The 25,564-nt window shown below is 48.9% G+C and overlaps 6 protein-coding genes across 6 annotated transcripts; 4 read left to right on the top strand and 2 right to left on the bottom strand.

Moving 5' to 3' along the window:
• Positions 1-340: 340 nt before the first annotated feature.
• On the top strand, positions 341-2,170 carry PEX2_097030 (Multicopper oxidase, type 2; the record flags this gene model as incomplete). Its single annotated transcript, XM_016746973.1, has 1 exon — positions 341-2,170. One exon carries the CDS (start codon positions 341-343, stop codon positions 2,168-2,170), a length of 1,830 nt encoding a protein of 609 aa, XP_016598272.1.
• A 4,349-nt stretch (positions 2,171-6,519) lies between these two features.
• Positions 6,520-11,921, top strand: PEX2_097020 (uncharacterized protein; the record flags this gene model as incomplete). The annotated part of the gene is made up of 4 exons (XM_016746972.1): positions 6,520-6,583; positions 6,703-7,026; positions 7,097-7,287; positions 7,350-11,921. 4 exons carry the CDS (start codon positions 6,520-6,522, stop codon positions 11,919-11,921), a joined length of 5,151 nt encoding a protein of 1,716 aa, XP_016598271.1.
• A 1,018-nt stretch (positions 11,922-12,939) lies between these two features.
• On the top strand, positions 12,940-14,450 carry PEX2_097010 (GDP-Man:Man(1)GlcNAc(2)-PP-dolichol alpha-1,3-mannosyltransferase; the record flags this gene model as incomplete). The annotated part of the gene is made up of 2 exons (XM_016746971.1): positions 12,940-13,783; positions 13,843-14,450. The coding sequence occupies 2 exons, from the start codon at positions 12,940-12,942 to the stop codon at positions 14,448-14,450; spliced, it is 1,452 nt and encodes a 483-aa protein (XP_016598270.1).
• Positions 14,451-14,678: 228 nt separating this feature from the next.
• PEX2_097000 (uncharacterized protein) lies at positions 14,679-16,737 on the top strand (the record flags this gene model as incomplete). Its single annotated transcript, XM_016746970.1, has 2 exons — positions 14,679-16,532; positions 16,627-16,737. The coding sequence occupies 2 exons, from the start codon at positions 14,679-14,681 to the stop codon at positions 16,735-16,737; spliced, it is 1,965 nt and encodes a 654-aa protein (XP_016598269.1).
• A 521-nt stretch (positions 16,738-17,258) lies between these two features.
• Positions 17,259-19,242, bottom strand: PEX2_096990 (MFS transporter; the record flags this gene model as incomplete). Its single annotated transcript, XM_016746969.1, has 3 exons — positions 17,259-17,927; positions 17,995-18,901; positions 18,992-19,242. 3 exons carry the CDS (start codon positions 19,240-19,242, stop codon positions 17,259-17,261), a joined length of 1,827 nt encoding a protein of 608 aa, XP_016598268.1.
• A 961-nt stretch (positions 19,243-20,203) lies between these two features.
• Positions 20,204-24,235, bottom strand: PEX2_096980 (inositol polyphosphate kinase KCS1; the record flags this gene model as incomplete). Its single annotated transcript, XM_016746968.1, has 1 exon — positions 20,204-24,235. One exon carries the CDS (start codon positions 24,233-24,235, stop codon positions 20,204-20,206), a length of 4,032 nt encoding a protein of 1,343 aa, XP_016598267.1.
• Positions 24,236-25,564: the final 1,329 nt, after the last annotated feature.

Here is a 25,564-nt window from a genome sequence, read left to right as displayed (position 1 = left end):
AAAATGCCCTACAACCGTTTCTACCATGGTACACCTAGAACTAAACCAATGGAAAGTTGACAGCCCCCCACGTGTTTATGCTCTAGACTCCCGGGCCACATCTGATTAGGTCAAAAAAACCCTCCAAAGTTGAAACCATGGAAGTTCCAAGGTCCCGAGGTCCGGAAGGAGATTGATTAAGATAATCGGGAAAGATTAACTTTCCACCTAATCTTGTACTGCGCTAGGATTGTTACAAGCTTCCGTTCCGAAGCTCGTACCTAGTCTTTTTGTTCGCCCTCTCTTTTCGTTCGGCATCAGGAATTTATTCTCCTACTTCCTCCCTGGCCAAACCTCAACCATGGCTATTTTTCATGGAATGCTGTTACGTCTTACGGCAGTACTACTTCTTGTGAAGTACTGTCAGGCGAAGACAGTGAATCTGGATTTCAACGTCACTTGGGTCAATGTGAACCCTGACGGCCTCTATGAGCGCAAAGTGGTGGGTATCAACGGCCAGTGGCCGTTACCTGTCATTGAGGTGGACAAGGGAGATCGCCTGATTGTCAATATGTTTAACGGGCTTGGGGACAAGGAGACTTCCATCCATTGGCACGGCATGTTCCAAAATGGCACCAATAATATGGATGGCCCGTCGATGGTTACCCAATGCCCAGTTGCTCCTGGTTCCTCAATCACCTACAACTTTACCATCCCTCAAAATGGTACTTACTGGTATCATTGTCATACCGATACCTGCTACCCGGACGGTTATCGGCAGGCTTTGATTGTGCACGATGACCAGGCATACTTCAACGATATGTATGATCACGAGGTTACCGTTACGATGAGTGATTGGTACCATGAGCTTGTTGAGGACATCCCGTTCATTCGTGTGCAAAACCCGACGGGAGCTGAGCCTGTTCCGGATTCATTCCTCTTCAATGACACTTTGAACACCAACATCCCTGTCGAAGCTGGAAAGACCTATTTGATGCGATTGATCAATATTGGTGCGTTTGTGGCGCAGTTCTTCTACATCGAAGGTCACACGTTCCGCATCGTTGAAATCGATGGAGTATACGTGGACGCGCAAGAGGCTGATACTCTTTATATCGCCGTTGCGCAACGTTATGCCATCTTGGTGACCATGAAAAATTCCACGGAAAAAAATTATCCGATCGTGACAGTTGCCGACTCGCTTTTACTTGATGTAATCGATCCTTCTCTCAAGCTCAATCAAACCAATTGGCTCGAGTACAACAGCAGTGCGCCGCACCCGCAGGCTGTGATGACAGTGGACGTTTCCTCCGACCTTGTCCCATACGATGACCTGAAGCTTGTTGCCCATGATCGGATGGAGCTTCTCCCAGACCCCGACGTGATTGTTAATGTCGACGTTATCATGGACAATCTGAATAACGGTGCGGGTTATGCATTCTTCAACAATATCTCCTACACAATGCCTAAGGTCCCAACGTTATACACTGCCCTTACATCCGGGGATTACGCCACAAACCCGGCTATTTACGGAGAATACACACATCCGTTCGTTTTCGAGCACAACGCTGTCGTCGAGATCGTCCTCAATAACCAGGATACCGGCTCGCATCCCTTCCACTTGCACGGGCACAACTTCCAACTCGTCAGCCGCACTCCGTCATATGGTCCTCATTTCAATGACTACACCGACCTTGACCCACTCGCGTACAACGCTACCGAGACTCCCTCCAGTACCTTCCCGAAATACCCTGCTCGCCGTGATACCTTCGTCGCACCCCCTCAGGGTAACTTCGTTGTCCGTTTCGTCGCTGATAACCCTGGTGTTTGGTTGTTCCACTGCCACATCGACTGGCATATGTCCCAGGGCTTGGCGATGTCATTCATCGAAGCCCCAAAGCAGCTTCAGCAGCAATTGTCGCTGACAGAGAGCGAAATTAACATCTGCAAGGCTGCCAACAAGTCCTACGAGGGCAATGCTGCCGCTAACACGGAAGACTTGCTCGACCTTACCGGCGAGAACAAGCAGCTTCCGTGGCTCCCTGCCGGATTCACGGCGAAGGGAATTGTCGCAATGGTTTTCTCCTGTGTGTCCGCTTTCCTTGGAATGGCCTTCATTACCGTTTATGGTATCTCAGGCATCCAACCCAAGCAGGAGACTGTCGTGGTTACCGAACGTGATGATTTGTGAGGTTCTTTTGGGTTTCTGCTGTACTTTAATATATATCTATCTTGGTTAAGTGAATATAAATTTGCATTCTCCTTGAAATTGATCTACTGGTTGTCAACTCTTACAGCATGCGGAGTATGTTGTATAGTAAACACGTTCCGAATACATCCATGAATACATCTATAAATTACTATGTTATCACCTGCGTCAAATTCAATACACCATTACGATTTTCTATCAGAATGATGATGCCAAGCAAAAAAATACTTCGCTTCAGTCTCGGTATACCTCCGTGGTGAGACAACGCATCAATCAACATGGATTTCATAGATCGAGCTTCGCCAATGAGCAGCAATTGATAAGCCATGCGCTATATGATGATGGATACATATCCATAGTTGTATTTAGAGCGTTATTCTCCACCTACCTCCTCAAACTCTAATGTCTATCTCGCGTTCATTCTCACCGGCTTCATTTCCTGTTTGAGATTGAGCTAAATCAGGACTTGCATAATGCACCTCTAGACAAGCCTGTATTTCCAACCCTCCAACAATAAGCTGTATTTTTAGTGCGAATTCCCCAAAGGGAAGGTGACTAGAGGAGGGGTGGGGGAGAAAGACATCTAGTCATAGCCAAGAAAGCCTCTCTCTCTCTCTTTGATATCGACTCTAAGATTGTGCTTAGAGAGTAGAGACAGAGGCAGCTTAAAGATAGCGTCTAAATCTAGGTAACAGGAGGAAAGTTAGCGATATCAAATGTAAGTATATTGAATAGTTGCACTGTATATATTACATAAAACTTTTGAACATCAATATTTTAAAAAATACCCCGCTGTGGAAGTTATAAATAAACCCTGGAAGAACGCTGCATTATAAGTTGTCATGGATGATCAACGGCTTACAAACAACTTACAAACAGCTTCCAAGGTTACATCCACTGAATATACCTTAGTCCCTTGTATTCCGATTTATCACTTTGACGGCAATACAATGGGTACCTATGTGGAGGGCGCTTTGTCTCTGTTCTAGATACAGCTAATGGTGATCAGAGCCAGTCCCAATTTACTGATTTGTACTGAGAGCCCCGGTAAAATGAACTGCCAGTCAATGACAGTAAATAGGCGAGCAAGCTATTTACATGTCTGAAATTTAATTTCTAACTGGAAATTAGAAGCCGACTTGGTATTTCCCGCAATCTCGACCTTTGGCCGTCGATTCTACTTCCCATGCCTTCAGGGCTGGCCAGGGACGCTGAGAAGTACGACATCGCATTCCTAGATATATTAGGATTTGACACCAATGCATAAACTATTGAAGTCAATAAGCTTCATATATGTGACTTCGTTTGCTTGAATTCAATAAGCTGTCCCGTTTGACACTGGTACCTACCTCCTACAAACCTGGAGCCCGATTCGGCCCCAGCAGAATCAGACAATGTTCTCGCTATCTTAGTCTCTAGCATGTGACTTCTTTGAGTGAGAGGACTGATACCAGACAATGCATGAAAAGGAACATAAAGGCTCACGCAAAGTGGGCTGCAGCGGTGGCTACAATTTCCCGTTGGAGGGTTGTTTGTTACTCTCAGATAACACACGATCGGTCATCCCATAGTGTTACTAGCTGTATAGCTAGTATCCTTCCCTCGCTTTGTACATACTGTACATCATCACACACAATACATTACATTGTGCCTTGCTATCTACTATCGTAGACATCAACAAGGCTAACCCTTTCGATGACAAGATGGGACTGTGAACCATGGCGGTGTCCCAGTGACTTCATATATTGCTGGATCTTAACTTGAACGCAACAAATATCTTTTTTTAGAAAAAGCGAGAAGCTGACTATCACGTCAATATTCCAGATATAATAATGCCTGGGATATAAAGCAATTCGAACAAGGTCATAACAGTATTCTGATGCGCAAGCGTTTTATCGATGTCGAGTCTTCACGGGTTAGAAAGACTCTTCTTCGTGCTATCGCCTTCGGTAGTGATCATGCTCACACGCTGCCCCTGCTGTGAAGCATCAATGAGGCCTATGGGTCCGTCTTGACAGAAATTCATTTTGAGAGCCTGTGAGAAATCAATGAATGATTGTTGGCCGACAAAGCAGGTTGAATCACTGATAAGTACGGGAGATTTATGGAAGCCCAAGGCTTTGGGTAAATCTCCTAGTGATGTCGGTGCCATCAACCGCGGGATATATGTCTACTATGCTGTCATGGAAGGCATGTTGAAAAACAGAACCAACATCTACGCTGGTTTCCGCACGATCGGTTATTGTCCGATGAAAACAATGGATACTGCTGGTTCGAGATTTTTGAGGCTTGTGAAATTGATACAATAGGCATGCTCTACACCACCGGGTTGGCTTAATCTGGTGATATTTACTCGCCAACACATGCTTTGATCAGGAACGGAAGGCATCATCAAGAAAATCACCCGCCCTGTCGGGGCTGACAAACCGGTAGATCTTTGGATTGATATCGATAATTTGGATCCTGCTTGCGAGTGTCTTTGCCGAGGATTAGTTGAGTATCAAATATTGGACTATTTTGGCCACTACTGCTACTAGTACCCCAGATACTAAAGGGTGGTTCACGCAGGAACTGACGGCGATCATCTACGGCCTTGATGGGCTAACTTTCATTGTGCGGAGTTGTTGACAATGTACCTGCTTTCTTTGTATACGTATTCCAATAACTGGTTCGAATAGACCGACTCATCCTTCTTTGTAGAGCTGTGGCAGATGCTTTGTATGAGGTACTTATCATTATGGCGATAAAGGGACTATTGTCTGTTGGCGAGTCTCGTATGTACCCCTATAGTTAGTACAAGTTAGTACAAAGAGATTTAAGAATGAACGAAGGATTTTAAAAAAACTCCATGTCAGGTTGTAAACAATGAAATTCGTTTGTTTAAGTTGTTATGGTGCTCCCGTGGACAGGTGTTAGGGTTCGGGTTCCAGCATATGCAATGCAATGCAATGAGTTTCATTAGCCCAGGAATCGAAAAAAAGCCATCGCCGATCCTTCAACGGTTTCTCTGATGATAGTGGACCTCTTTTCAACTTCAATCCAGGAACCAAAGTCAAAAAAGTACAAATCTGACAGCTCGTTATCCCTTGTTTCAGCGCAATTTCCACGTAAACGACACAATGTGAGACTAAATATCTCGTGATCGGGATGGATTTAGACCAATTATAGAGCAGCTTCGCTGAATAATGATTCACCAGCTGAATGGATCAAGCCTTTGGACAGACTACTTTGTCGTAGGGAGTACATAAACGGAGTCAAACCCGTTTCACATAACGGTGTGGACATCAAGCGATTCCTTGAACCTTTTAAGCCCGGCTCCGCATCACGGTCAATTGGAGTGGATCCCGGGTCCCAGAGAAGTACTGGATTGGTTTGGCTGGCCCGTCTCTGACACGATTAGGCTCCATCTGGAAGTGAACACGCAGCGATCGGCACCCAGAGGCCCACGAAGATGGCCGATTGGGAGGATTCAAGGGAAAAATGAGCTTGGATAGTTCCTTCCAGCCCCTCAAGTGTACCCTGTTGGGGCTAAGAAGCAAACCTGAAACGAACGGACACAACGTGGAGGTTCGAGACACTCGGCTGTTTTAATTTATTTTAGGTGGAGATAAGAGCTTTGAAGGCATATTTCTGCTAGTTTTCATCGGAAGACCAATGTAAGGCATGCTACTATTGAACCATGTGCCCGGAGTATTTACACAAAAGGAGACATTTCTTGCGTATAGTATCCCCCCTACGTACAATATAACTAGAAAATATAATAAAGAAAGTAAGTTGAACCTTTTAGTACGGAGTACTCCGTAGAAAGAGAGTAATCCGGAGTACATAGAACTCCCGAGACCCAGAGATGTCAATTGCCCCTGAACCAAAAAAAAAAAAAAAAACAGCTTCCCCCTTTGAAGGATAAAATCGTCCTTCATCTTAATTAAACGCTAAACTATTCTAAGCGGTGCACGGTGTCAATCTCTCCATCATCTTTCCATCTTCTATCATATTCTACCTCCCTACTTTCTCTTGCATAACAGTTACAGAGGGGACTAACAGGGTATGTGTTTGGGTTGTTGATGTGTGTTCTTATCGATACGGAAGAAGGAAAAAAAGACATAAGGGAAGACTGACACTTCGAACTCTCCATATTCTAGACAATCTCCCTTTTCTGCGCCTCATGACTACACCTACCGATTAACACTTCAAATTCCTTTTATTTCTATTCCTGGTGTGGTTCTCTTGGGGAGAGAGAGATGACCTCACCGCCAGCATCGCCCACTGGCGCACCCCCGCGTCCCATCAGCACCGTCATGCGCACTCCGCGTAGTACCAGTCGATTAAGTATGAGCAGCAGGCAAGGTGGAAGTCGTGCATCCGATGAAGATGGGAAGACTGCAGTTAAAGTTGGTATGTGGATTCTTTGGATTCTTTGGATTCTTCCCCTGATCGTCCCATTCCAATGTTACCCGATACCTGCAAGGAAAACACATCAGCCGACGACTAAATTCATCACTGACTTCGCGCAGCTGTCCGTGTGCGACCACCGCTGAAACCAACCGATCCTGGTTATGAATTGATTCCTCAGCGATTCCAAAAATCCACAGTCCAGGTCACCGCACCAACTAGTCTGGCAGTCGATGTCTCCGCTGGGCGCAAACTATTTGTGTTTGATCGCGTTTTCCCTGAAACCACCGAACAAGAGGGAGTCTGGGAATATGTTAGTGATAGTGTCGACTCATTTGTTCAGGGATATAATGTCTCGATTATGGCATATGGCCAGTCCGGCGCGGGGAAGTCCTTCACAATGGGTACCTCGGGACCCATTGAGCAGCATAACATGCAGGATATGGGTGAGTTTGAAAGATGCTTGTCTACCAAATCAACTTGGGGGGCTAACCGTGTGTGTTCATCTTGATTTAGGTATCATCCCCCGTGCTGCGCAGGTCCTGTTCGATAAATTAGATGGCCCCTCAAAACATAATCGGAATGGCTCACACTCGACTACTGGCCTCCGAACACCCCAGCGATATTCAATGAGTTCCGCCGCAAGCTTTGGGAAGTTGAACCAGGATAAAGAAAAGACCTGGCAGCTGAAGGCTACATATGTGGAGGTGCGCTTTTATTTTAGGAAACTGCTTGCTCGCATTGCATTATTCTGACTATTGTCTCACAGATCTATAATGAACACCTGAGAGATCTGCTCCTTCCCGAATCGACAATCGCAAACGATCGCAGCAACGTGACGATTCGTGAAGATACCAAGGGCCGCATTATTCTGACTGGGTTGCACCAAGTCAACATTAACTCTTTTGAAGATCTGATCGGTGCCTTGAACTTTGGCTCGACCATCCGTCAAACAGACTCCACGGCAATCAACGCCAAATCATCCCGGTCGCATGCCGTTTTTAGTTTGAACCTTGTGCAGCGCAAGTCTTCACCAAACCACGGGACCCCAGGCCCCACAAAGGAGAAGCGCATGTCGATGCCAGTTGACACATTCCATACCGGGGAAACAATAACTGTTGATAGCAAACTGCACTTCGTAGATCTGGCGGGAAGCGAGCGGCTGAAGAACACTGGTGCCTCCGGAGAACGCGCGAAGGAGGGAATCTCTATTAACGCTGGTTTGGCCGCACTGGGAAAAGTCATCTCCCAACTCTCGTCACGCCAACAGGGCTCTCACGTCTCCTACCGTGATTCAAAGCTTACACGACTGCTCCAGGATTCACTCGGTGGAAACGCTTACACGTACATGATTGCTTGTGTCACTCCCGCCGAGTTCCACCTCAGCGAGACTTTGAACACGATCTCATATGCTCAGCGGGCAAGAGCTATCCAGAGCAAACCTCATATCCAGCAAATTGCAGACGACGGCGACAAGCATGCTTTGATTGAGCGACTCAAGTCCGAGATATCTTTCTTGCGCCTGCAGATTCGCAACTCTGAAGGATCCGAGCGACGTGAAGGAGGGTCCACCGAACGAAGTGAACGCAAGAACGAACGTGAAAAGCACTTGCAGAATCAGTTGTTGGACGTCCAAGAAAGCTACAATTCCCTCAGCCAACGCCACGCCAAGTTGATTTCGAATATGGCCAATGATTCGCATGCCACTAACGGCGAAATGGACGACGCTACCTCCGAAATTGGAAAGAACTCGGTCGAGAGAATGCAGCGCTCCAAGTCCTTTGCCGAGTCTGTGGAGCAGATGGTTTTGGAGTATGAAAAGACTATTCAAAGCTTGGAGTCTTCACTCTCTGAAACACGAGCTTCCCTTTCGATCACGGAGAGTGATTTACTCGAGCGTGAGACCAAGTGCGCCTACATCGAGACTATCAAGGAACAGCTTCAGACCCGGGTCCAGAAGTTGACGGACCGGGAACTCAGCACTGAGAACTACCTCCACGAATTGGAGTCTAAGCTTGATGGCCACTCTACAGGCGAAGAGAAGCACGCTGCCATTGTTGCCGAACTACGGAAGGAATTGAGCCGGGCCCGCGATAGCGAAGCCAGCTGCGAGGAATACATCTCGACACTTGAAGAAAGACTTGCAGAGGGTGACCAGGACATGGAACTTATGCAGCGCGAGGTTATGCGTTTGGAACATGTCATTGAGCGCCAGCGAGGCCTCGGGCAGCTAGACCGTCTCCTCAGCGAGCTGGACCAACAAGATGGTGGAGATAGACACGATGGTGCCAACGGCATTGACTACTCACACTATCACCATCCTAGGGGCATGCAGATCTCTCATAAACACACGCCCTCTCTGGATGTTCTCAGCGAAGCAGTTGAGACAGCCATTCCGGAATCAGATGAGGATTTTGTCGAGCCGACCATCGAGGAGGAGCTCGAGTCCATTGGAGAATCCGAGCACGAGACGGGTGAGGACTTGAAGGTCCTGGAAAACGTGACCAGCAAGCTGGAGGCACGTCGCTCGGAAGCTCTTCGTGAGGAGCCACTCGCAAGTCCCGCCCAGTCCAAGTTCGTTGCCGACAAGCTTGAGACTGTCACCCAGGAGCTTTTCGACCTGCGTCTGCAGCACGAGAACACCATTGGTGACTATGAGAACCTCGAATCCAAGTACGAGCAGGCTCTCAAGGCCCTTGAAGAGCTTCGCCAAGATAAAATTGACGAAGCCCGCCACCCGGCACCCGACGTTCAAAACGAAATTTCGCCACGCCCGGTGACTTTTTTAGGAAATGGAGGCACTCCGACCTCGAAGGCTGGACCGCAACACTCATCCTCGCAATCACTCTCTTCGGAATTATCCTCGGTCGGGGAGCAATCTACTTTGCGCGCATTGTCTGAGGACGGATCCAAGGCAATTTCCTCCGCGCCCTCAACCCCGCAGGTACCATCGGTCGCTCATGTGGACTCTGAAGAGTCCGAGAGCATGCGCAAGATGCTCGCCGAGCATCAGGAGAGTGCAGAGCTCATGGCCCAGAAATATAATGAGTTGCAAAACGAGCATGATGAGATTCTTGGACTGGTCGAAAAGCTGAAGGCCGAGGCTCAACGCGCCAAGTCGAGTTCACCCCCTGCAACCCCCGGTTTCAAAATGATCCGCCGCATGACTAGCCAGAACCTGCTGTCAGGAGTTGACCGTGCAACCCGAGCCCTTACTGGACTCCGGCTCCTTGCATCCGAGGAGTTTGCTGACAAGCCGGACGCTATGCACAACTTCGACTACCATCTGGATCAAACCATGCACGAGTTGCAAAGCCGTATGGAGCGCCTCCAATCCCTTGAAGCTGAGAACCAGGCCGTTAAGAAAGAAATGGAAATGAAAGCGACTATTATCTCTGGTCTGACCAGAGAACGGTCAAGTTTGCAGGGTGCCTCGCCTGTGGACATGGCTCTGGTGTCGCAACTGCGCGATCAGGTCGTCTCCCAGGAAAGACAGATTAACCACCTTCGAGACGCTCATGAATCCCGCCAAAAGGAGCTGTTGACCGAGATTAACTCTTTGAAGGGTCTATTGAAGTCTCAGGAAAGCGCTACCCGGGCAATGGATGCCGGTGCCGATGAGCAGGACAAGAAGATCGGTGCTCTGCAGGGAGAGCTCACGGAATGGCAAGGTAAGCACAAGAGTGCTTTGGAGTCTCTGCAGTCCTCAGAGTTGCAGCTCACTACTACTCTTGCTGAGCTGGAAGGTGCTTTGGCTTCGGTCGCTGCTATGCGCTCTGAGCGCGCTGCCGCTGATGCCGACTCTGCTGAGAAAGAAGGTGCTGCTCGAGAGCTTGAGGGTGGCCGCGCCGAACAGCAGGAACTTGTGGATAGCCTGATGAAGAACATCGAGGACCACAAATCTACTATCGCTACTCAGCTTGCTACAATTGCCAGTTTGGAAAAGTCTCACTCCGATGCCCGGGATCAACTAGCATCGCAGACCACTGTCGAGGAAGGAACCAATGCCGGTGCCGTTGACTTGGGTCTCTCTTCTCGGATGGCCGAGCTTGAGCAGGAAATTTCTACTCACAAATCGGTTGTCGATTCTCACAACAATGAGCTGAATACCCTCCAAGAATCCCACAAGCGTGAACTGGTCGAGTTGCAGGAGCGGACTAAGACTGCTGCCCAGGCCGAGTACGATGCCCGTCTCGTCGAGAAGGATGCCGAGTATGAGCAATCCATGGCAACTTTGCAGAAAGATATTGCCGAGTCTCGTGATGAGTTGGTCAATTTACTCAAGGCTGTGTCGACGCTCCTCAACACTGAGGTGTCGGCCGAGAACCTGACGGATCAGATCCAAGATATTTTGGCCCAGAAGCAGCACTTCTCAGACAAGTATGCTGAACTTCTGGGCACCAATGAAGACCTTCGCAAGCAGCTGGAGGCCAATGCGAACGCTGAGAGTCGTCTGGACGAGATAACCAAGAAGAACAACGTCCAGGACGCCAAGGTTAATGAGCTGGCTCTCTTGGTGGCTACGTTGGAGGACACTCTTCGCCAGAAGGAGGAACAGGTCAAGAAGAAGGAAGCCCTGGTTGAGGAGATCACGATCGAGAAGCAGAAGAGCGTGCGTCTCGTGGAGGAATTAGAGGAGCAAATTACAAACAGTTTCGATCAGCACCACAACCGTCTATCCGTCATTCAGCAAGAGCGTGATCAAGCCCTGGAAGATGCCAAGGCCAAGATTGTTATCTACGAAGGTGACATTGAGACATACCAAGTGCGGATCGAGCAGCTTGAGCTTCAAATCAAGAATACCGGAAACTCCGACGCCTCCCATGACCGCAGCAGCTCTCTCACCTCCAACCTCCGCAAGAGCTCTTCCGCTGCCTCTCTTCCTTCGCCTCCACCAGCGATCCCTCTCCCTCCCCTCCCTACCATCGCCTCTCACTCCAACGGCACTTCGAGCGTGTCCCCGCCCAGCTCTCGACATGCCAGCAAAGAGCTGTCCAATGTCCAGATGGTCGAGGACCAGGAAGCTCGAATCCGAACCATCGAGAAGCACCTGTACGCCGAGAAGCAGCTGACCGCCACCTTGGAGGAAGCTCTCGGCGACCTTGAAGCCCAGAGCACCAAGGTTAAGAACGATTGCGAGGCCTGGAAGAAGAAGGCCTGGAGTTTCGAGGATGAACTGACCTCCCTCCGCAAGGAACGCAGCTCTGCCCGTCTGTCCCTCCAGGCCGTCGAAGAGGAGCGCAGTGCCCGCCGTGAAGCCGAGGCTGCGCGCGCTCAACTCGAAGAGCGTATGCTCGCCCTCAACAAGAAAAAGAAGAAGAGCACCCTCAACTGCTTCTAGGTGCTTTTGACTTTGAAATTGCTTGAGCACTTGAGCTTTTCCGGCATCAAAAGCAATCGCATTCTCACCTGTCTTTATCGATTTCTCTGGTTCTACATTTTACATTCTCTGTCACTCTTCTTTACCCTTTTTTTTTATCTTTCTTCGGCCCTTGTTTCATACCCCCTTATTTTATCGATTCCAATCAGTTATTCACCCATTTCCCTGTATTATGAGCTTTCACGTTTTTGTCACTTTCCCCTGCCGATTCCGTCAATACCTTGTCCTATAGCCCTAACACACCTCGTTTCCCACATCGTTCTTCACATATTTCTTTTTTTTTCTATCGCACTCATGCATGAACCCCTCATGACCAGGTGGTAGATCTTGTTATCGTTTTTTTTTTTTTTTTTTTTTTTTTTTCGTCGCTACGCAGAACATCCTCAATATTGTACATTCCGTTGGCTGTTCCTGAATTCCTTCGCGTTGAATCTTTGTGTCGCAATCCGAGAGAACCTTGTCAGCTCTCAATCGCTTTTTATCTCTGCTTGAATCTCATATGGATGCTCGCTCGTTCATATTGAGTTGCTTGTTTCGTACATTCTTGTCAATGAACTTTCAATTGTCGACTTATTACTTATCTTGCTCAAGCTATAGGGTAAATTTGTTGGCTTATGATTGATTTAGTCTCTACTATTGATTTCTTCTGTAGTGCTTTTAGCAATATTGTAGCTTGTATATGTATCCTCTTATTGCATGGCTGACTATAATATCTGGTATCTGACCCACACCTACACTACGGGACATTGTTTTTCAACTTTTGCTCCGAGGTTCGTTTGAAAGTCACGAAGACGAACTCAAGATGGGGAGAGATGGATGGATGTTTTCATGATCACCCTTAGCACTAGGAACTAAACGTTCAATTAAATTTGCGAGATAACACTGTGGCATGTTTGCATCACATGACGCGTATACCCCACGTGTCTTTAAGCTTGTCGCAACGGCAGCTCCAATCTCCAAGCTCTAAAAACAATTCACCATGGGCCTCCAACGGTCCAATGTGACAATAATCCACCCGGATCTCGGTATCGGAGGTGCCGAGCGGCTCATAATCGACGTCGCCCTAGCCCTTCAGAACCGAGGCCACCGCGTAACGATCTACACCTCCCACCGCGATAAGGCGCACTGCTTCGACGAGGCGCGCGATGGCACGCTGGACGTCCGCGTGCGCGGAAACACCCTCTTCCCCGCCCATGTCTGTGGCCGACTCCACATCCTCATGGCTGCACTGCGCCAGCTACATCTTACCGTGTCACTACTAGGCGAGCTTGGGTCAAGGGGGACACAGAAGGCACTTACCACAACCACCGATGATGAGGAGGACCGCGACGATATTTTCATTGTGGACCAGTTGCCGGCCTGCGTGCCATTTTTGAAGTCGTTTGGCCGTCCGCGTCAGTCCCGACGTCAGCGCATTCTGTTCTATTGTCACTTCCCGGATCAATTGCTTGCGCGCCGGGACGAGGGCGGCTCGCTTCTTCGCTTGGCGAAGGTGCTGTACCGGTTTCCGTTCGATTGGTTTGAGGGCTGGGCGATGAGCGCGTCGGATCGGGTTGTTGCGAACTCTAGGTTCTCCCGCGGGGTCGTGCGTGACGTCTTTGGCTCGGACCGGCTGGGTGATGTGGATGTGGTTTATCCGTGTGTCGATATGGATTCCGCGGTGTCAGTACCAGAGAAATCGGAGGAAGACCCGCTCTGGGGTGGGAAGAAGATATTGCTCAGCATCAATCGCTTCGAGCGTAAGAAGGATATGGCGTTGGCGATTCGCGCTTATAATGGACTAGGAGTGGAGAAGAGGAAAGGGACGCGGTTGGTGATTGCTGGTAAGAATTTGTGCATGGATTTGCGTTTTTTTTATTAGTTCTAACATGGTATTTTGCAGGCGGTTACGACAATCGTGTCCACGAGAATGTTCACTACCACCAAGAGCTGGATGAGCTTGCGACTAGTCTTGGGTTGAAGACTGCAACCTCCAAGACAGTCCTATCTGCGCTTTCAATCCCTGACGGTATTGATGTCCTCTTCCTTCTTTCTGTTCCAACTGCATTCAAAGATACCCTGTTGGCGCAATCGAAGCTCCTTCTCTACACACCGATTAACGAGCACTTTGGCATTGTACCTGTCGAAGCAATGCGTGTTGGTCTCCCAGTACTAGCATCTAATACTGGCGGTCCACTGGAGACCATTATCGAAGGCGAAACGGGCTGGCTCCGGGATGCTCACGCAGATGAAGAGTGGACTGCTGTGATGGATAAGGCACTTTACGGACTGAGTCGGGAGGACCTTCAACGGATGGCTCTTGCTGGCAAGAACAGGGCGCAGCAGGAATTCTCGCTCACTGCAATGGGTGATAGGCTAGAGGAAGAGATCTCTATCATGCTTAAAACTGAAAGAAGGCCATTTAATGGTTGGCAGCAGGTCTTTGTCATACTCGCATTGGTTGGGGCTGTTCTTGCAGTGATGGTCACAATTTTACTTCGAGCGTTATAATTCATAGTCCATGCATTTGAACCCGTGCACTTTACATTAATCTACTCTTTCTCAACTTGCATTCGTTCTCCCCATATTCCTGTACTGAACATTGTTCACCCCCAACCTCACTACAATTACTCTCATACTAGTCACATGACCTCGTGTTTTGTTCGCGGTGACGTCGCGTCGCCCTCTATTGATCTTTATCCTTAATCGCCGGCCCTCGTGGCATTGGGGTTTCTCAACATGCCCGAAATAATAAACCTCCTATCCTCCGATCCTCCCACTCCACCAAAGCCCCAGCCACCAAAATCACGACAGCCGGCCGAACTTCCGTCGCGACGTCCATCCCACCAGCTCAATCCAATCTCGTCAGACCCGTTCGATACATCCCTGTTCGACTATGAAGATGTCTTTGACAAGCCCGCTAAGAAACGGCGAGTAAGCGATCAAGACACTTCTTCCCTGCGACAAAGCACCACGCCAAACGAACCTCGAGCTCCGGCATCTACGGCGGAGCCTTGGTTCTCGATCTCCGATGATGATTTTGACCTGCCGCCAGTAAACGCTGTGGCGCAGAACAAACCACCCCAGTCACGCGTTGAAGAGTCAGACCCAATTGTCTTTACCTCTTCGGCACCGGTTCCTTTGCCAAAGCCCCCGTCGCGGAAACCGACTCTTTCAACCCGGGATATTCTTGCGCTTGATGTCGATGACGTATTGTCGGACCCCATGAAACCTCCGCCCTCAAGTTTCCGAGGGCGTAGTGATATTGATGAATTCAGCGATCCATTTGCTCTGCCGGAGTTTTCTGACCTATTAAAAAAACCGATTGCCTCGAATCCTATCTTCTCCGAGTCGACTGCTCGCCTATTGTCGCGTCTCGGCGACGAACATACTTCAGGCCCCAAAACAAAGCCTGGTGCTCGAAAACAGAAGGGCACTAGCTTGAAATCTACGACTGTGGAGGTCCTCTCCGACGACGACATTGATGAACCAGTTGCACCCCGAAAGACAGCAAAGAAGACAAGCAAAGTTACCACCGCCGAAAAGGAAGCAAAGGCCAAAGCGCGCGAGGATGCAAAGCTACAGCGAGAACGAGAACGTGAGCTCGAGAAAGAGCGCAAGCTGAAGCTCAAAGAGGAGAAAGCGAAAGAGAAACAACGAGCCGCCGATATCGCAAGCGTCAATAAGCTGAAAGTGAACAAAAAGGACTCTACACCAGAGATGATTGTCGACATGGCCACATCTCTCGAGGACAGTAGCGTCGGCACCCAAACCGTCGAATTCATGAAGCGCCTCGGCGTCCAACACACATTCTTCACAAGCGCAATTCCCAACGTAGTCAAATGGCGTCGCAAAATGAACGCCACGTACAACAGAACCCTACGCCACTGGGAACCCTGTGCATCCTTCATCCAAAACGAAGACCACGTGCTTTGTCTGCTACCCGCTCAAGAGTTCATCAACATGATAAACCCACCACGAGACGACGAAGAACGAGAACGAGAAAGCCTAGAAATCCACGTCCTGCGAATAAAAAGCGCCTACCCAGACTGCAAACCCATCTACCTAATCGAAGGGCTGACGGCTCTAATGCGCAAAAACACAAACGCACGCAACAGAGCCTTCCAGGCCGAAGTCCTGCGCCAACTCGCCGAAACAACCGCACCAGAAGAACAAGAACAGACGACAACGCGCAGAGCCCGAAAACCAAAGAAAAAGCCCGACGCAACGCCCCTCGTCGACGACGAGACTGTCGAAGACGCTCTGCTCGAGCTGCAGGTCACGCATTCGTGTCTCATTCACCACACGACCGCCCCAACGGACTCTGCGGAGTGGATTAAGAATTTCACCGAGCATATCTCGACAGTACCCTACCGTCGGGAACGGCAGGAGGCGCACAATGCGGCTTTCTGTATGGATACCGGACAGGTGAAGACCGGCGTCGATAAGCAGGATACTTTTATCAAGATGATTCAGGAGGTCAATCGTGTGACGGCTCCTATGGCGTATGGCATTGTGGGACAGTACCCCTGTGTTGCAGACTTGACTCGTGGGATGCGGATGCATGGTGCTATGATGCTGGAGGATATCAAGGTTAGCCTTTTCTTCCTTTCAATTTCTATACTGGCTTCGTTTTTCATATCTATATCGGCCTTTTTTTATTGGAATCTCATACTGACTTCTATAGAAATCCGCGAACAAAAACGGCTCCTTGACCAATGCGCGCATTGGACCCGCTGCTAGTAAGCGGCTGTACAAAGTGTTCACTGGACTCGATCCGAGTTCGACGGACATTTAGGTTTGTTTTTGTCTTCATGCTTAATTTTGGTTATGATTGCCATTTTTAGCTTGAGCTGCTGCAGACCCCAGCTTTGCATTCTGGATATTGCATCCAATTGGCATATCGGATTATCTTTTGGTTAATTGCTACTTGGGCTTCTCATACCCTGGTTCGCCTCTCTTCTGGCTGGGAAATTGGATATTGCCATACAAACGAGATAGATTTCCCGTTGGTTTTTATGGGTAATGTTGCTACCGATTGAATACCAGTTGGTTGGTTAGTGTTGGGTACTCTGAGTAGTATACTACCTCAAATACAGCAATTGTTTCTTTTCTTCATGCAAAGTTGTATTTGAAGATCAATATGAGATAATAGAAAGCGCCGAAATAATAGAAACTGCCAAGCTATATGCAAATGCGAAACCAAGATCCATGTATAGACCCCATTATTAACACCAGATGAAACGCAGATATCAAGCAGATTAGATATCTTAAAGAAACAAATCCCAAAATGAAACCAAACCCTGCCCTACTAAATAACTAAACAACAACCCCCCTCCTCTTCCACCCCCTCCAGGCAGCCAACCAAGCCAAAACAGCAATCCAAACACTAACCGTGCAACCAACAGCCCAGAACCCATAGCACCGCCATCCATGGCACTGACCATCAGACAAGCCATCATCGCCACGATCCATAGCATTCTGATAAGCCGCAGAGTAGACAACACCCCAGAGGGCGGCACCAGCCGCAGGCATCATGGCAACAATACCCCAGTTCGTGGCAAAGTTCTCGACGCCCCAGACGACGGAGATGATGATGGGCGCGAGGGAGAAGGCGCTGCCGTACCCGAAGCCGATTAGTGCGGTTGTCAAGTTGAAGATGCCTGGGTGCGCTAATGGGAGAGGCGAGGCGAGGAGGAGGTAGCCTAGGGAGAGGAGGAAGGCTGAGGGAATGAGGAAGGTCATGCGGGAGAGAGTGATGCGTGGGGATGAAGGGGGTGTGGAGGGTCCATGGTGGGCTCCTTCGGGGATCGGAGGGAAGAGGTGTGTTGCTGGGGGCGCGAAGAAGTCGGAAAGTGAGCCTGTTAGGAGGCGGGCGATGGTCGAGGTTAGGGCTATGGTTGTGACGTGGGTTGAAGGGGATCCGGCTGGGGGTGATGCGCCTGTGGGATAGGATTGAGGTGTCAAGGTTGGGATGATTGTGCCCAGCTGGTTTGGATAATGAGTTAGCTTATGGTGCGAAAATTACTTAGACAATGTACTTAGACAAACTCACGTTGTTGATGTATGATTCGCCGGGGCCGGTGACCAAGAAAAAGCCGGCGGCCAGCCACCACATGGTGCTGTCTTGTAGGAACACACGAGTTTCATAGTTGAGCAGCCAGTTCTTTTTCCGGCGCTCCTCTTCCTCGCGTTCCTTCTCTAGTCTTTGCTGCTCGCGCTCTTCGTCGGACAGGGTTGATTGCTCCTCGTCGAATGCATCAGAGAACGTGCCGTATTCAACCGCTTGTCTGATTTCATTCCGCGGTTGGAAGAAATCACTCTCCTCCAGCAGTCCACTGCGCTCTAATTCTTCGACCGTCTCATCAATATACTTATCATCGTCCTCCACAATGCGCAATGCAAACGTGCCGATGATACCAATTCCCAGCAACAGAAGTGCCAGAAAGACGAAGTATTGGAAAACGTCGAGATCACCCTTACTCCCATCCTCGAGACGTTCATAGAACAGATACATCCCGAGCTGGCTCTGCCACATACCACTGAGACCGAACGCCGCAATAGGGACAGCAAGCATGATGCCCTTGTGCTTTCCCCTGCCAAAGTTCTTGGCACATGTCGCAACAGCTGCTAGATACATGCAGCTAGTCCCCATGCCAATGGCGATAAATGCCACGATCATTACCCAGAACGGCCATCCAGAGCCACCTGCATCAACAGGCGGACCGCTCTTATACGTGAACGCCGCGAGAAGATATCCGATGCCGAAGACCAGTCCCGAGAACATAGCCAGGGGAGACGGGCTGTACCGATCACACAAATAGCCGAACAAGGGAACGGGAAGGTACATTGCGATTTCGGCGGCGATGGAAACGGCATTGACCTGGAGCTGCGAGTAATGGAGTCGGGTAAGGAGTAAATGGCCATACAAAGAGAAAGCAGTGATACTGCCGGCTCCCAAGCTGCAAGACACGGATATAAGAGTCAGTTTCTAGGGCCCCCAATTGAGATATTCTCGTAGATATAATAGAAAGGAGAAAGGTTTCCCATACCAAGTAACAACACCCCAGCCAAAGCTAAGCACTCGGATGACCTCCTTCTGCATCTTCCGTCTGTCTCGCTCGACAATCTCCCCGACGACATCGCTTAATAGCCCATCACCACCCCGACAGAGCTCGTGATCACCGAGGTTCCATGAATGTCGCCGAGATGATTCTGGGCTTCGGTCGGTTGTATCTTGTTCTGCAGTGGTATCCTGGAGGAGCGGGCGATTCGCATCGAAATCGCGCTTATCTATCGTCATAGTGCCTTCTCCGCACCGGTTGCGTTAGGCTGTGTAACTGGCTCTTTGCCAAGGGGAAGTGTAAGATAGGTCGATATAGATGGCTGTGGGAGACTGGAAGATGTTTGAGATCGAAATATGTGACGTCCACGATTTGACAGCTCTGAAATGCCGAGCACGATTGTCCGTGTGATGGAGCTTCAAGGGCGGGGAGCGGTGTCAGCTGGGTGGATCCCAAGGTTGTGTTGTTCAATACTATGTCATTGGAGTTCAGCTTTTGATCATAGAGAGCTATGTTCACTGCAGCATTATAAAGGTACGAGGTAATGTATATGTTAACTAAAAGGAGCTGCAAATTGAGGGGAAGAACTTGAAGAGCGGAGATAGTTGGAGTCATTCCACGTGACTCATTACAATCTACTAATATCCGATCACGTCATTGTAAAATGGATATCTTGTGAAATAGTGGAAATGAAGGTAAATTGGCCATCTAGAGATAGAAAAAAAAGGATACTCATGTACAAGTAAGACCATAGTAACAACCCATGAAGGAGGTAGACCGAAAAAAAAAGAATTTGGAGACATTGGGGGTATTATCAATATCAATAAAACAAGATTGAGAAAAGAAACTGATACACGCCCGAGAAAAAAAAGACAAAAAAGGCTTCTGGGAAAGAAAAATAAGAAGAAGAAGAAGAAGAAGAAGAAGAAGAAGAAAAATCAAAAAGGGGGAAATAACCTCAAAACGACTCTAAATGCATCCAAGCGTTGACGGGGATCATAGAAACACCCATTGAAGGGCCGGGTCGTTATTTCGTAGTGTCAATCAGGCGAGATCAGGCACTGGTGCATATGAATGCTAGCGTTCCCATATGGAAGCGTCTATCCTCCGAACGCCACGTATCGGCAGTGGGCCGAGAAGATGATAAAAACAACAAAAAGCAAAAAAGCAAAAAAGGCAAGGGGAAAAAAAGGGGCGGAACTAGAAACTGACTTCGCCTGCATCGGTTTCCATCATGGTCTCATCCCAGTACTGAGCAGAGGGTCTCTCACGAGCCTCAGGTTGAGAGCCTAGCGCGATGGCTTCACCTTCACCTCGTTCCACAAATTCGTCCAGACTAACCTCTTTCATGATCCGCTGGAAATACATACGGAGTGTGCGCAGGCCACGCAGATATCCCCGATCAATGTCGTGCGGGGTGTGAGGTGGACATGGCGTATCTGCAGGAAGTTTATCCTCGCCAGTGACGCAATTGGCGAAATCGACAATCTTCAATTGAACATTCAGTTTGCTCTGGCTGTCTTTGGAGGCTCCATGTTTGTTTGAAGTGGGATCGCCAGAACGAGGCGGTCCTTGCTCAGGTGAAGATTGTGGTTCGCCGTCATAAAGAATCAACAGACTGCTAGCATAGAGCCGGTAGCTATCCAGCTGTCGAATCATGTGCTCTAACAAAGCTAATTTCTCCAGAATGATAGGGATCTTTTTGGCAACGCTAGCATAATTGACGCCGTCGTAAAGGAACCGAGTGAGCGCATCCTGGAACTCACGACCAGATTTCAAATCGCGTCCGAAATACTTGTCTTCAAAGATGTACTCCTGCTTCTTGACGTTCCAAGACTGCATGCCACAGAGCCGCACACCCAGCTGCTGCGAAGTAGTGGACTGACATTTCCGTCGCTGAGACTTCTTTTTCTTCTCATTCGCTTCGATACCATACTGTCGGGTGCCCATCTTCAAATCCAGCACGCATGGTTTATTCATACCAGCTGTCAGGTCCTCAAGGAGGAGGAAGAACTGCACTCGTTCGTCCTTTCTCAGCTGTGCCTCCTTAGGGTTGCTAGGTAAGATCGTGTTGATAGGCTCTTGTGGTCGGAAGCGGGATGAATCAGAAGTTCTACTAGAAGCAAAAGTTTCGGTTTCGTGGTAACCATTGGTCGAGTTACTTTCTGACGCTGGTGAGGCTGACCGTTGCGCGCTGGAAGAAGCATTCGACATTGGGTTATCGGCTTCCATAGAGAAAATCTCATCCTCCTTGTCACCGCCATAATCATCGTCATCGAAGAACATAAGCTCTCCATTGTTGCGAGAGTCCATGCTGCCACGCCTTCGAAGGCCACTCCCGGAATGCCGCCGTCTTGAGTGATGATTCCGAGAGAGCGAGCTTGATCGGTTAGGCTCCTCTTCGGTCCGGATCTTCTCTAGGCGATTTTGATTGGCCTCTAGGGCAGTCGAAGCTGACGATGAAAGAGCAGGACCTTCACTAGGCGGCGCCTTTATGTCAATCGCGTCTGTCTGGAGGGCTGCGATTGGCCCAGGGACTGGTCGTCGATCGTTAGATGTGCGGTCTTCTGATAGGTTCTCTCGGCGGTGGGTGGCGGCGGGCATGTCGGAATGAGCTCTTGGCAGATGGAGATGACCACGAGCATGCCGTCGATGATGATGAATGGCAGGAGGGCTGAATACCTCGCGGAGAACCTGCTCCTGAAGCTTGAGATTGACGGTTGTGGCGCCCCAGATCTTAGCCCGCTTGCTCAGAGCCGATGTATCGGACTCCGCTGACATACCCGTGAGGCCGTCGACGGATCTTGCGCGGTTTATTGAAGCATCTGCTGTCCGCGGTCGCTGCTGGTGGGTAAAAAGATCGGCAGGAATAATGTGGCGATTGTTCTCAAGAATGACCTTGGGGATGACCCCTGTGACTTGGGACTGGCTAACAATTCGTTGGGGCTCTTGTGACTCTGCTGGCTCGAGAAGCTGAGAGCTGAGCGCTGAAGTTCCATTGGTAGGCGTCGTCTCTGGAATTATCCCATCGGCAGAATCAACCTGATCCTTTCGTTTAGATGTTTTCGAGAAGGTGACGTTCAGCACTCCAATATATCTGACGAGAATATTAGTATTGGATACGCTGATAACCGTTTGCTTTTCATGGAATTTTTTTACGTACTTTGGAAGAAACACTAGCATATCTGGGTGCCTCAGTTCAATACGTTCGTAGAACTCATTCTCTCGGTTGTTCAGCTGCTTGCATACAGCGCGTCGGGAAAAGCGGAAAACAGTTGTATGCCCGCCAACTTGATGACGATAGGGCTTCAATTCCACTGCACCAAGAGGCCCCGGAGGCGGTGGTTTGGGGCGAGACAGAAGCTGGGAACGCTGGGTCGGTGTGGCAGACGGGGTTTCCTCCTCGTCAACAGAATGTATACTTTCATCTGCTGATTGGGGTTCGACTTCGGACTCGTAATTTGAATCGCTGTATTCAGAGATGGCACTCAACTTTTCTGGCACATTCTCTCGTGGAGAATGGATATCGCCATAAAGGATCTTACTTTCATTCTTAGATCGAAAGGATATATCCACATGGCTGATTTCCTTTTCAGGAGAATCGCTACGCTCTTGAGGTACTAACATCAGCTCATGACCTTTCTCTGCAGCCGGCAGCTGACCAGGCTGTACATCAAGTGGACCATCGGGGAATTGTTGTAGGCCATCAACCCCATCGGGCACGGTCCGCTCGTGGGGGAAGTAAACGGCAGAAGAAATCTGCTCATTTTCCTCCTCCTCAACTCCAAATTGCCCTGATCCACGCTCCTCTTCCTCGAAAGAGTCAGATGGGGATACCTCGACATGTGAGTCCTTCTGGAAATAGTCACGGCTGCGCTCAGAATATTGAGTCGGAATGCTTTTCGAGAAAGAAGATCCATGACTACCGCCAGGCGTAAGATGAAAGTTTCGAATCTCTTCCAGCAAGCTGCGAGGCAACGCCGTGGGGCGACGCTTGGATGGCTCATCGCCATTTATGGTATGGGGTGTCTCGGCTGGAGGTGGAGGTTGGAACGACGGAGCATCATCGAGTGCGGAGAGTGATATGCTTTTACGAAGCGCAGATTCCTGTTCTGAACGATGCGATTCTTGCTCGTAATCCATGTTGCGATCCCTCAGCTCCAACGTCTCATCTTGTGGTCGGCCGCGATCCTCCCGTCGTTTGCGATCCGGTGAAGAGGTTGTGTTTTCTTTGAAAAGGCCCAGGTAGTGACTGGACTTACGGCTGCGCACATTAGCAGCCGGCTCCGCGTTGGGCAAATTGGCTTCAATTGAGCTGTCAACTCGGCCACGACGACCTCTGCTGGGGCTTCGTTCGACCGCAACGGGGGTCTGAGGGGTTTCTTCTTTCGGACTGTAGGATGGGAGATCCCGACTGACCTGAGAGCCCTCGTGGCCAGAGGATGGGATGGTCAAAGAGTGGGAGGTACGAGAGACATCATCTAATGTGGACGGGAAGAGATTCCGTTCAGATAAAGTGCCTTGAAACCGACTGGTTTTCGTACCTGTGTTATCCAATGACACCTTGTACCGATGGGATGCGCCCAAATGAGTCTGCACGCCCGTCTCTACCCCCGTTTTCTTGGAGTGATCAGTCGGCGAGGTTGATGCGCGCAGGAGAGACAACCGGGGGAGATTGGTGGTTGGAAAGAGAGCAGAGGAACGCAATGGAGAGTTTCTGTGGACGTCAACTTCCATGTGGGAAGGGTCGACGTTAAAACGGTGGGGAGAGACCTTGGAGAATGCACTTGGAGACACGGATGCATCATCGAGGCTAGGGATCAAGTTGACCTGGCGTTCATTGCCCAAGGCCCTTTCGGGGGGTAATTGTGGGGTATTTGCGGCACTATCTGAGGGAAGGTAATGAGTAGCGAAAATACTGTCACGTTCTGACAGCTGAGGCCTGTAGACAATATCCGGCTGCGCGGTATTCTCCGGAGGTGTGGTAGCGGTTCTTTTTAGAGGGAATAATCGGGATGCGGGCTGCGACCAGGAATGGGCGGTGGGGGATTCAGCGCGCGACGGTGATAAAACCTCACCAGGCCCCTGAGAGAGATGCTGGGTCTGCCACAAGTGGTGACGTGGGGTACAGGTACCCTCATGGAGATTGGAGCAATCATGTTGGGCAGGTGTAGCAGGTGTCACCAGGGGACTAGGCAAGGTATCTTCGGGAACGGACGGCGAGTTTGACATGGGGAGGACATTGGTCAAGTACAGGACGGGATGGTATGGAAGCGGAAACCGGAGTGGTTTTGTAAGAAAAAAAAGGAAGGATTTAAGACTAAGATAGATGCCTAGAACTTGAGGAAGAAAGATAGGCGTTAGAGGAATTCTATTGCATTCAAGGGGGGGGAAGGAGTTATTGGGGGGGTGCACGTTTAGGCAGAGAGAGATCTTACAGGCTAAGAAAAAGCCGCAAATCGGTCAAAGTGCCGGGGAGATGAAGAGTTCAAGGAGTAAAAGAGAGGGAATGGGGAAGTTTGAAAGAGAGAGAGGCCTTTGGATCGTCACCGCCCTTGAGTGGATCCGATTTTCAGCCAAAATTGGGTAAAATAAGATAGAGATAAAGATAAAGATGAAGATATTGAAGATGTTGAAGATGTTGAAGATATTAAAGATATTAAAGATGTTCAAGGGATTCATGAGATTCAAGATTGGAAATATAAAGAAAGAGGAAGGGAATCTGGAAGAAATACGAAGTTATATAAAATAAAATAAAATTAAGCGGGGAGTTTGCCTCTTTCACTTTCACTTTCTTATGCAAGAAGAGAATACAATAACAGCTTCAACAAGTATTACAAGACTACAAAACTACAAGATTACAAGACTACAAGTACCGGAGTACTCGGTCTGCCATTGTGCAACGTCTTACAGACCTTCTCTGAGTATGTTCTGTCTAGGGTTCCTAGAGTATTGGCGATAATCACATATTGAATCTTAGAGATCTCAGAATGATATTCAACATACTGATATACTAGGGATATAACAATGGATATTGTACGGAGTAGAATTTCAGGGTTTGTAGGATTTGTCAACCTCATGCTTCGAGCCTACATACCTAGGTAATATTTTCAATTGAATATCTTTATTTTGATTCCTATCTTGTATGATCTGCCAATCATCTGTCTCAATGCATAGTGTGCAGCCATGTCGATCGCTAATAGGTGTCCTTGATTTACTTCGAATGACCGTAACATTTTAACATCTTACCTAGGTACGGGGTCCTAGTGTCTTAATATCTTAATACTATTCTGGGATTAAGCTCACAGACTAAAATGATCAAACTTAGATCCCTTTCACAATGTGTCCTCATAAACGAACTACAAACTAAACGGACTAAACGAACTAAAAAGCACTTTCAGATTAATTGCCCCCACTTTCAAAAGCCACGAAACTGGCCTTATCTCGAGGGGAAGTAAAAGAGATATCAACTGGTACAGAGTACAGAGTACATCTTTGGCCAAGACGAAGCGGTATACTGGAATTAAAATTCTCAAGGCTGCTGCCTGCTTAGGATTATTT

Source organism: Penicillium expansum, assembly GCF_000769745.1.
Source record: "Penicillium expansum strain MD-8 chromosome Unknown contig343, whole genome shotgun sequence".
NCBI classification, from domain to species: domain Eukaryota; kingdom Fungi; phylum Ascomycota; class Eurotiomycetes; order Eurotiales; family Aspergillaceae; genus Penicillium; species Penicillium expansum.
This window is presented reverse-complemented; position numbering and strand designations above follow the sequence as displayed.